Raw genomic sequence first — 11,558 nt, forward strand, 5'->3', positions numbered from 1 at the left:
TGAAAAAATGTCATGTTTTCCACGAAAATATTAAGTGGCACAACTGTTTTTGACAAGATAATGTTAATGATTTATTGATAAAGATTCTTGAGCATCAAATCAGCATATTAATCTGAATAATTTCTGAAGGATCATGTGACAATGAAGACTGGAGTAATGATGCTGAAAATTCAGCTTTGTCATCACAAAAATAAATTACATTTTAAAATATATTATAATAGAAACAGTTATTTTAGCTTTTAACAATAATTTTAACAGTTTTTACTGCATTTTTGATCAAATAAATACAGCCTTTGTGAGTATAAGAGACTTTTTTCAAATACATTAAAAATGTACCGACCCCAAACCTTTGAATGGCAGAGTACAAAAATATTTTTTTTGCCATGAAGGGTAGTAACGGGTAACAAAATGGCTACATTAACATATATAGACTGGTGCAGACATCATAAAGTCTTATTTTTCATGACTCATTCAATCTTGATGGACTCCTTTAAATACAGAGATAATGCATCTCCTTTTAATCTTTCTGAATTCAAGTGGTTTAGGTGAGAAAGGGCACTCTAATGGCCATGCTAACAAGAACTTCAAACTCATTTCCATTATTTCATAAGCCTTTTCAAATGCAGAGGAGACTGACGTATGATGAAACTACTTTTCTTTTATGTAGTATTCCGTTTTTGTGCTCTGAGTTACATAAAGTCTTTGTATTCACTGCTGCAGATGGAATGCATTAGTTGAAAAGGTGTAATTTCAGCCCCATTTTGTTGAAATGCATGCACGGTTACACAACCAGAGCTGTCTTTATCATTTCCATAAAACACATCATCCTGTTTCTCATCCACCTGAGACAAAACACACAAGCTTCTGCACAGCCTCCCACTGACTTCGGACTTGGTCACCATGGAGATCCCCTTGAAGTGCAACTAAACCGGTTGGATTGTATTGGTCTCTTATGCACCTTTTGTGCAGCTAGGTGATTGTTTAGCGATGATTCACTGCTCTGGGGTCAACGCTTAGTTTGTTCACGCTGTGCTAAATGTAGTGTCGTCGGTGCGTTAGACAAGAGACATGCAGAGACGGACTTGCTCTTCCCTGGTAGACAAGATCTTCATGGGTTTTTGAAAGATGCGTCGGCACTCTGCTTCAGAGATCTTGCTGAAGATCCTAAGGAAGAGGCGTAGCTCAGCTGTGGAAGTTCTGACTTCCTCTTCACAGAGGGTTATTGTGGCACTTAGCATGTCTGAGGCGCAGATTGACATCACAGGCTGTGGATGTAATTTTTCAATTAAAGCTAAAGCTACATACATTTCAGTTAAAGCTACATTCTAAATTCTGAATCCTAATTTTTCTTTATCTGTCTCTTCAGTAAATGTCAGAGTACCGACTGCAAAGTACACCAAGGTGGGCGAGACTTTGAGGCATGTCATCCCAGGACATATGCAGTGCTCCATGGCATGTGGTGGTCGAGCATGCAAATACGAAAACCCTTCTCGCTGGAGCGACAAAGAGCAAGCCATCAAAGGACTGTACTCCTCCTGGTAAGCTGTCTTCTTGCTCTCTTGTCAGAAGAAATGGAGTAAATGTGTGTTGTTTGAAGTGAACATATTAAATATTTAGCAGAGTCCACATCCATTCATTGTGGTAGTCCTACACAATGAAAAACACTGTTAGTTGAAGGCAACAAAAATGTTAGGGTTAAGTTGGAGCTTTTTTCCCCAGCCATTCTCATAACTGTCTATATTCGACAGATGGCCAGTCCATCTTATCTTATCTTATCTTATCTTATCTTATCTTATCTTATCTTATCTTATCTTATCTTATCTTATCTTATCTTATCTTATCTTATCTTATCTTATCTTATCTTATCTTATCAACAAGTTTTTTTCTCGTAATTTAATGAGTTTAATCTCAAGATGGTTTTATTTTTTTATTATTGCTTGGCCCTAATCCTCTTCCATAAAAAACAGCTCAAAGATCGAAGAATGAAAAATGAACATCCACACACATCAAGATATAGGCAAAAAAGGTCACATCAGTTTAGTATACAGAGGCCAATAATGCAGTGCTTTGGTCCCTAAAACGTTTTGCTGCATGTTGCACTTCTGCCTCTGAATAATAAATAAATTAATAAAAAATATTTTATTTTATTTTATTTTATTTTATTTTATTTTATTTTATTTTATTTTATTTTATTTTATTTTATTTTATTTTATTTTATTTTATTTTATTTTATTTTATTCAAACTATACGAACCTCCTAAAGGGACATGGTGAAGAAAAAAAATGAGATAGGAGGAAAAATGATTTGGCTATGCTTTTGCGTTCTCCCGAAGGTTTTTGAGAGAGAACGTGAAGGTTTTCTAAGCGAACGCAAAGTTTCTGAGGGGAACGCGTTTTCTGAGTGATTGTTTGGGGAGCGCAAAATATTGGCAAGAGAGTACAAAAGGGTTGACTTATTATTTTTCCTCCCACCTCATCTTTTTCCACCACTAGGTCCCTGCTCTGAGGGGCTCTGTAAAACTACTTGTCCATCTTGGACATTTTATTTTTCTTTTTTCCCCCCATGAGTACAGCCTTTGAGTTTTTTGTAATATTTGTATTAATGTTATTCAGTGAGATATTTTGTTGATATCAAATTACTCTGTTCACAGGATAACTGATAACCTGTTAGCCATGGCACGACCTTCAACTGAAATCATGGAAAAATTCAACATCATCGAACAGTTTCATATGTATGTTGAACTCAGCAGCAAGCTACCAGTAAGTGATTCCCAAGATGCACCAGGGATGACTTTGCTGATGCTTAATCTTAATTCCTTCTAGGTGTGGCTTAAAGACGGTAATCAACCTGCAGCGTCCAGGGGAGCACGCCAGTTGTGGCAGCACTCTGGAGCCAGAGAGCAGTTTCACCTATCGCCCTGAGGTTTTCATGGAGGCAGGGAGTGAGTAGCTCACACATGCACACAAACATACACCTATTCCTCCATCAGTAGTCAGGGGAATCAATATAAATCCTCAGTATTATCACATTAAATTGTCAATGTGTTTGACAAGCTAAAGAACCTTTTAAGCAATGTTTGCTTTCTAAACGTGGTGATCATGCAGTTGTTCAGCTTCCATTCAGGTATTGAGGCTTAGAGGGATTGGCAGCCCTTAACGAGCTCTCCTGAGAGTGCTGCTGTGCTTATAGACAGCCCCTTCTGGGAAACTATGTAAGGCACAATTTTCCACAGTGCACAGCATGTCCAAACATGCACAAAACCTCTCTCAAATTTAGGAAGAGTCAGCACTGATGAGAGGTCCTCCATGTGTTAGATAATTTATGTTTGTTTTACATAGACATAGACAAAATATTGTTTCTTCAACTATGGGGTATTTTGGCCCCCTGGACATTTGGGGCCCTATTTTAACGATCTAAACGCAAAGTGTAAAGCGCATGGCGCAGGTGCACTCAGGGCGTGTCCAAATCCACTTTTGCTATTTTAACGACGGAAAAACAGTCCCTGCGCCGGGCGCATTTTTTGAAATGGGTTGTCCCTATTCTTTTAATGAGTAATGGGCGTAACGTTCAATAAACCAATCAGAGTGTCATCTCCCATTCCCTTTAAGAGCAAGATGCGCTCGCGCCGTGGCGGATTGCTATTTACATGGCGGAATTTGTTGGCGATGAGTCAGTTAATATATATGTGTGTGTATTGGCACGATTTTTCAATTAATTAGCCAATTTCGTTCATCATTAAAAGTAGTAATAGGCTGAATTGAAAATAGGTAGCCTAATTCTAATACACGCAATGACTATTCATCATTACATTTTTATATTTATGTAGCCTACACAATAATATTCTTTTACCCTGTAATCCTGTTGTTTTTAATATTTGGCATGTTTGTGTGATGCGCATCCCTGTGTGTAATAAGCAAAGTCAACGCGCACTGTGGATGCGCCCAGAGGCGCAGTTTCTACCAACGCGCTCTAACAAAAAAATATTGCGACATTGACTTTAGAGTTTAGACCAGGTTTGAGTTGGTCTATGGAGCAGTCTATTTTCAGCTCCTTAATATAGCAATGCGCCGGAACACACCTCTTTTTTAGACCAGCACGCCCATGGGCGCATTAACTGGCGCAAATGCATTTACTAATTTAAGGACGTGGCGCTGAACGGGAAAACGCGAACGGCGCCGGACGCAAACTAGCAAACACACTTGCGCTGCGCCTTGCGTCACATTGCACCGGGTGTATTATAGGGCCCTTGATCTTTCATGAAAAATCCCACCACAGTGCCATTTCCACCACATCACAGATAATGTTTTATACTTTTGTTTTGTTATAGCATTCTAGGATGGAAATGACACTGATGAAGATTACATTTTTAATATTTTAAAAATAAAATAGCTAACATTTTATGCTTCTTATGTAAAATATAATATTTTAGTTACATTTTTTTCTTTATAACTTGGTTGTTTTTTTGGTCAACAAATACACTAACTTAAAAAAAAAACATTTTATTTTTTACATTGAACATTTTTATAATTGTTCAGTGTGGTGAAAATGACACCACAACTGTGCCACATTTTAAAATTTTGCACAAATGTTGAACTTGATTGAGATCAATTTTAATTTATTTCACTCTTTGATTGTCAAGATTTAAAGGGTTAGTTCACCCAAAAATGAAAATTCTGTCATTAATTACTTCATTCATCTTCGGAACACAAATTAAGATATTTTTGATAAAATCCGATGCCTCAGTGAGGCCTGCATTCACAGCAAGATCATTTACACTTTCAATGCCCAGAAATGTCCTAAAGTTATATTTAAAACAGTTCATATGACTACAGTGGTTCAACCTTAATGTTATGAAGTGACTAGTATACTTTTTGTGCGCCAAAAAAACAAAATAACAACTGTATTCAACAATAGCTAGTGATTGCTGATTTCAAAACACTGCTTTATGAATCTTTTGTTTTCGAATCAGTGGTTCGGAGCATGAAAGTCATGTGATTCAGTAAATGAGGCTTTGTTACATCATAAATGTTTCGAAATTGATACACGTTCCGAACCACTGATTCGAAAATCTTTAGTATCTTTCTGGGCGTTTGAAAGTGTAAAATAACTTGCTGTCAATGGAGGCCTATTTTTTAATCAAAAATCTTAATTGTGTTCCGAAGATGAACGAAGGACTTACGGGTGTAGAATGACATGAGGGTGAGTAAATGACATAATTTTCATTTTTGGGTGAACTAACCCATTAACATTTATTAATTCATATTGTATGATGAATATACATAGTTTATTATAGAAGTCAGAGTTTTCTAGTCAAGGGTAAACAATCTATAAATAAAGCTATTTAAAAAATAGGGGGGAAAAGATATCTTGAAATGTTACTTTTACTAAAAACCAACCTCTGGGACATAAAAGTGACTGAAGCAATTCAGTCCATGAAAGTCCAGTCCAGAAATTCATTTTGTGCTAAAAGTAAATAATAAAAAATGTTTTCGGTCTGGACTGAATTTCTTGAATTGCACGAGTTTGTTTCATCTTATGAGAATTGCATTTAACTTTTTCCAGTTTATTTTTACAACTTTGGCTGGAAGGACTATGGCGTGGCATCCTTGACTACTATTCTTGACATGGTGAAGGTGATGTCATTTGCCATGCAAGAGGGTAAAATTGCTGTCCACTGCCATGCTGGACTTGGCAGAACAGGTCAGTTTCTTGATTTTCTTGAATATTTACAGCGATAATTTAATATAATATAATTATTTAGTAGTTTTCCATTTTACTGATTATTTGATTCTTAACTACCCTTCATTCACATTCGTCTTCTCATAGGTGTCTTAATAGCGTGCTTCTTAGTATTCACATCCCGGATGAGCGCAGATCAAGCCATTTTGTTTGTTAGAGCTAAACGTCCAAATTCCATCCAGACTCGTGGCCAACTGTTATGTGTGAGAGAGTTCGCCCAGTTCCTTGTGCCACTGCGGAGTGTATTCTCGTGTGCCGAGCCCAAAGCTCACGCAGTGACGTTGTCTCAGTACCTGACTCGACAGCGGCACCTGCTGCACGGCTATGAAGCACGACACATGAAGAACATGCCAAAGATCATACACCTGGTCTGCAGGCTACTACTGGACATAGCAGAGAACCGGAAAACGGTGGAAGAAGAGGTGTTGGACATCCCAGACCTCACGGAGGAAGTGGAGAAGACGGTCTCGCTGCAAGCCCTTCAGCAGTTAGGGAAGGAGATGAGGGGGAAAGGGATTCCCATATCCTCACCTCGCTCTCCTGACCAACCCGGCTTGCTTCTTAAAGGAACACAGAGTGATCCACCTCATGACCGGCCACTCTGTAGCGACCAGGAGTTTGATGTTCTTTGGAGATGGCCGACGGTAGACAATACCTACAAGTCTCAGCTCATCTTGAGAAAATGTCTTAGCTATAGCGACTCAGCCTTGCACAAACTGGACCCAAGGGTACAGTTATTACAAAGTCCCCAGAATGCTCTTGGCAGCAAATCTGGGTTAAATTTTACCGAACTTTATTCGTCGCAGAGCAGATTAGACACACAAACCCCTGACCTTCTGCCATCCCTGTTGACATCTGAAGTCAACAACAGTCCCAAACATGGCTCTTTAACTGGTTCCTGTAGCTCCCTGGTACAATCCAAAAATGTTGAAGGCAATGTTTCCTGCTCTCCTGTCTCCGTAAAACGGGTACCTCTGAAGGAGGCAAAGCGCAGCATGTCTTACGGCTTTCTAGGGAGGACCAGTGACAACAGTGTGTTTTTGACGCGTCAAGGCGGCAAAAGTCACCTCAGCCCTAATGAAAACACAACCTCTGATGTCACACAACAATTCACAGATGTTCCTATTTTAACACTTCAAAGTGAACTCTCACCTGAGACTCGTCATCTGTTTGTGGCCAAAGCTCTCACGATGGACATTGATGGAGAGGAACTCAGGAGCACAGTCTCAACGTGGCAGGTAGGGGCTTTGTTTTATTCCATAGATTTTTGGATGAATTGATTCTCAGAACTTTAAATCCATATCCTGTCATTCTATAATGCAATTCAGTAACTTTCAGTCATTTTCGCACTTGCCGTTGCCCCTCAGACAGAGTTGAACTCCCGTGAAGGTGCATGGGAGAGATTGTGCACCGAAAGAGATCCTGTTGTGCTCTCCACACTCATGTGGTCTTGGCTAGAGCAACTAAAGGAGCCAATCATCACAAAAGAGGATGTGGAGACTTTGGCTGGAAACCGATTCAATCCCCAAGATGCTCTTAATTCACTCGACAAGGTACCAAGCTACATGGAAAGATGTCTTTAGAGCAGTGTTTCTCAACCTTTTTGACTCCAAGCCCCCTGCTTTGTCCGAGACAATATTCGTAAGCCCCCTCCTGATATGTACCTCAGATGTACATTTGTTGTTATAAAAAACTCAAAAACATGGTTATACATCTTAATTTTTAATGTTTTTTAGCAGTTTAATTCAATTCATCATGAAATGAAAATTCACCCTATCTATTTTGTAAATTAATGTTATAGATCTCATTGTGAACCATTCATCCATGCATGTTTCCTTTTTTTTTTAATGTTTCGACTTCGTAATGTTTAACCGAAATATCATAACTGGACCTTCCAGTGAAAACGACAGACCTCCAATCATTTAGTCCACTTAGTTAAACCCAAAGACTGTAGATATATAAAGACGGTTCACTGCTGTTAGTGATGAATGGGAGAAACTGCAATGCACAATATGGCGGAATACATCTCGCCTTCTAAGTAAAAGAGCCAATCGCTGATTGATAAAGTCATTGCGTCACTGCAGCTGCAGTTAGAGGATCCGGTTCCCATAGAAACCCTGAGACTCAGGCTTAGGACTGCACATGCACATTGGCTCATCTAGCCTGAAAAATAAGCTTTTTTAACGTTAATTGAGCATAAGTAACAACATTTATGGGACAGTTCATGTCAGATTTTGTTGCTGATTTGAATTATGTTATTTAATTGTGAAATTTGAGATTTCACGATTCCCCCATTCAAACAGATAGGACTTTGTCTTGGATGCCCTAAATAGCTGCCCTAAGGGGTTGCAAATATGTCTGCCAAGTAAACAGACTTTCCTTGAAAGGGACTTTGGTTAAACCCCACCTCTGCAAATTCACATTCAACTGCCTCCACTTTTGAATGCAATGCCCACATCTCAAAATCCAATCAACAGCCAATGCACAGAACCAAGTTCCTTTTTTTTCTTTTTGATAATCCGATGTGTGTTCATTGCAACTTTAAGACGTTCTCACAGTTTCCAAGATGTTCTCACAGCTTCTCTTATTCACCTTTTCCCAGTGTTTTAATGGTTACAATAGTTACGACTGTCCTAATGTCCCCCTTCTTACTCCCTAGACCTTAAATAGCCAAAGAAGGGTCGTGACATTAATGGGGGCTCGTCCGGGATTTGAACCTGGGACCTCTCACACCCAAAGTGAGAACCATACCCCTAGTTTAAATATAACTAAATTTTAATTATTTTAAGACTTATTGGGAGGTTTGCAGAGGCCCCCTAGTGGGATCCAGTCCCCTGATTGGGAACCAGTGCTTTAGAGCATATTTCATTACAAATGTGATTGTTTTTTCACTGTCTAAATGGATTATGTGTACTCTAAAACATCTGTTTGTCTTTGTTATTTAGGGACAAAAACAAACTCTTCTGTGTATTCTTGATTGCGCTGCTCATTTGCTTAAAATACCAGAGGAGGTTGAGAATGCCTTTTTTGAACGCACAATCAAAGCATTTACTTGGGTAAGTCATGGCCACGAAATAACTTCACAACAGACTACTGGTGGAATTGAAGTGAAAATGTGTTTTTGTGGAACTTTTTAGATTTGTTTATTCTAATTATGTGAATCTAATCTTTGTCTAATCCAGATTTCCTCAGATTCAGAGCATGGGCAGTTAATCTATAAGACTCTGAAAGATGTCATGATTCCCGTCCTCAATGATATGAGGACAAAAGCAATGGAAGAGCTTGAGCTGACCTGCCACTGTACCAGCTTACCCTGATCAAGATGGTGAGACACTGGATGTGGAAACTGAAATCTGGAGTCTGCACTGTAATTTTGAACAAAAAAGAAACAAACACAGGCACAAACAAACAGGTTTAGTGTTTTTTTTTTCTTTCTGTTTTCAGTGGTGTCCTTGCCATGATTACTCATTCAAATAATGTATTTTAACATATTTTATTTGTGAGAGAACAATAATTACTGCCATAAATGTATGTGCCACAAGGTTTTGTTAGGCTATTTTTCTAATTTTGTTCCTTAATAGTTTATTTTTTGGTACACAATATTTATTAGCTAACTGAGGGAACTATTTATTAATAAGTATGTCATGTATTTATTTTTACATTTTTGTTTGGCTCTAACGAACTGAGAATTCTCATGAAAATGTGTTTTGTCATATCATACTGTTTGAATAGATAGATGTTAGATGTTCCTCATTATTGACTAAACCAAAATAATATCACTGTGCAACATGTCTCATTTTATGACACAGTCTTTAATACTTTTATTAAATGAAGCAAATTGCCAGATTTTGCTGATTTTTGCCTTTGCAATTTTAAAGGTTTGTTTTTAAGGTACAATAGAGGACAACTGAATGCTTTCATTCATAGTGCAACAGTTTATATTATGAATGGCGCAGCATGGCCTTGATCACACTTTTGAAAAATACTGCCCTGTAGACAGGCTTTTGCAGGATGCTCTTTAACTTTTAGTGGCATTATTTATAACTATGCTGCTTCTTTTAATGAACTTAGAACAAAAAAAAAATCAAAAGGAATATGTACTAATGTGTTTGTCATGTGGTGTTTTAGTACTAGATAACACTGTGGTGTTAAAACTGACCTCATTTGTCATCTAAAATGCTATCATTGTCTTGTTACTTGTACTTTTTTAAGTAAATATCATGTAGCCAGCAGAATACATGTTTATTCATTCATGTGGAAGAATTGTAAGTCCGATAATTCTTGTCTGATTCCTAAAGGCAGATTATTGTGGATTTTACCTAAGAACTATATATTTTTTATTTATTACATTTTCATTCAAGTCTATAAAATAAAGATCTCAATGTTATCTTTGGCACAGTGTCTTATTAACATACTAATTCAACTTTGCCTCCATTTAGCTTCTTTATTGCGCTATTAAATAAATCGTTCATTTTTATGTGTTCTGAATCATTAGTCAGGAAAGAAACCCTCACCACTACAATTACACCGGGTGTTGTCTGGGTCAGCTAATGCAGCAAATAAAAATTCTAATAGTTTTGTTTCCTACTGAAGTTTTTGAAGTGTTGCTTTGTAACCAATGCCAGCTTTTGAATAAGGCAAGATAACACATGACGCTTTAGAAGTACTTGGCATGTTTGAAATACAGAATGCTTTTTATAAGACTCTGTCTTGTCTTGTGTGTCTGGATCTTTTCATTCAGGCTGCTCTGGAGCTGCCCTGCAGCTGTAATTATTGCCAGAAGTGCATCAAACAAACTCAAGTTGCGTAAAAGAGCGCCCTTTTCCCTGCCTCATGTTCTGCTAGGTCAGAAAGTAATTTTCCATGCATAAATCCAGCACAGTGTGATAAATGGTGCTTTATTTTCTAATTGAAAGGTATGCCAAACATGAAGATAAATCTGAATTTAGGTTTGTGCTGAGAACACTTTGTCTTCAGAGATGATGTACGTACTGTAGCATCTACTAAAACTAAAGCATTTGCTATAGCACGTAGGTCACTCACGACAGTACTAGGTGTAAAGCCTCTACTTAAAATATGTTCAGAATACTTTAAGATCCTCTTATAGATATAAATGTGTATACATTATTGATTCTACATACTACCTTATCAGTCTAATTACTAAGTATGTGCCAACATGTTCATTTAACTCCAATATGCTGTTTATACCTAAACATGGATGAATAGTCTTGGTCTTATAAGTTGTGGAACTTTCTCTCAGACAACTCATGTGCAGCAGACTTACTTAGACCTTTTTACTTAGTCCTTTTTTTTTTTTTTTTTTTGTCTAAAGAAAGACAAACATAAGTATGATGAAAGCCAAAATATTAAATGTCACAGATGTATATTTACTGAGTAATCCACTATTTTGTAGAGGGGGGTCAAAATGACAATTTCCACCTGAGATTTGGAGCCAATTTACAAGGGTTGAAAAAAGAATGACTTTAAAAAGATGCCAGCATCATTATTTTATTTTTACACAGAGATTGGTCTATTAGTAATTTTTACATTTAATATTTTGGCCTCCTTCTTCATTTATGTATTTCAGCAGAAAAAAAGATCAAAATCTTTTTTTTTTCTTTTTTTTTTTTTGTCTTGGACCTCTGGTTGACACGGAATGGCCTGTTTTATTTTATTGAAGTGTATACTTTGACATTAATTTGAATGGTTGTATAAAATAGTGTGCTACAGCCTTGCATTTATCTATATGTATAAAAGTTTTCCTGGATCTTAGCTCAGCTTTCAATGCTGTTTGCTTTCAAAAAGGAACGATATTATAA

The 11,558-nt window shown here is 37.4% G+C and overlaps 1 protein-coding gene across 4 annotated transcripts in view; it reads left to right on the forward strand.

Annotated features, from left to right (window-relative positions):
- Positions 1 to 10,094, forward strand: part of ptpdc1a (protein tyrosine phosphatase domain containing 1a) — a 68,205-nt gene extending 58,111 nt beyond the window's left edge. For 3 of the 4 annotated variants that reach the window (XM_067388042.1, XM_067388041.1, XM_067388039.1), the window contains 8 exons: positions 1,367 to 1,538; positions 2,651 to 2,731; positions 2,823 to 2,941; positions 5,563 to 5,700; positions 5,827 to 6,977; positions 7,107 to 7,292; positions 8,685 to 8,795; positions 8,922 to 10,094. In XM_067388042.1, coding sequence (XP_067244143.1) covers positions 1,367 to 1,538; positions 2,651 to 2,731; positions 2,823 to 2,941; positions 5,563 to 5,700; positions 5,827 to 6,977; positions 7,107 to 7,292; positions 8,685 to 8,795; positions 8,922 to 9,056 — 2,093 coding nt within the window. In that variant the 3' untranslated portion in view covers positions 9,057 to 10,094. Of the gene's footprint in view, positions 1 to 1,366; positions 1,539 to 2,650; positions 2,732 to 2,822; positions 2,942 to 5,562; positions 5,701 to 5,826; positions 6,978 to 7,106; positions 7,293 to 8,398; positions 8,478 to 8,684; positions 8,796 to 8,921 lie in introns of all 4 variants that reach the window. The other variant, XR_010895333.1, reaches the window with a different exon arrangement.
- Positions 10,095 to 11,558: the final 1,464 nt, after the last annotated feature.

The sequence above is a fragment of the Chanodichthys erythropterus genome, chromosome 6 (genome assembly GCF_024489055.1).
Source record: "Chanodichthys erythropterus isolate Z2021 chromosome 6, ASM2448905v1, whole genome shotgun sequence".
NCBI lineage: Eukaryota > Metazoa > Chordata > Actinopteri > Cypriniformes > Xenocyprididae > Chanodichthys > Chanodichthys erythropterus.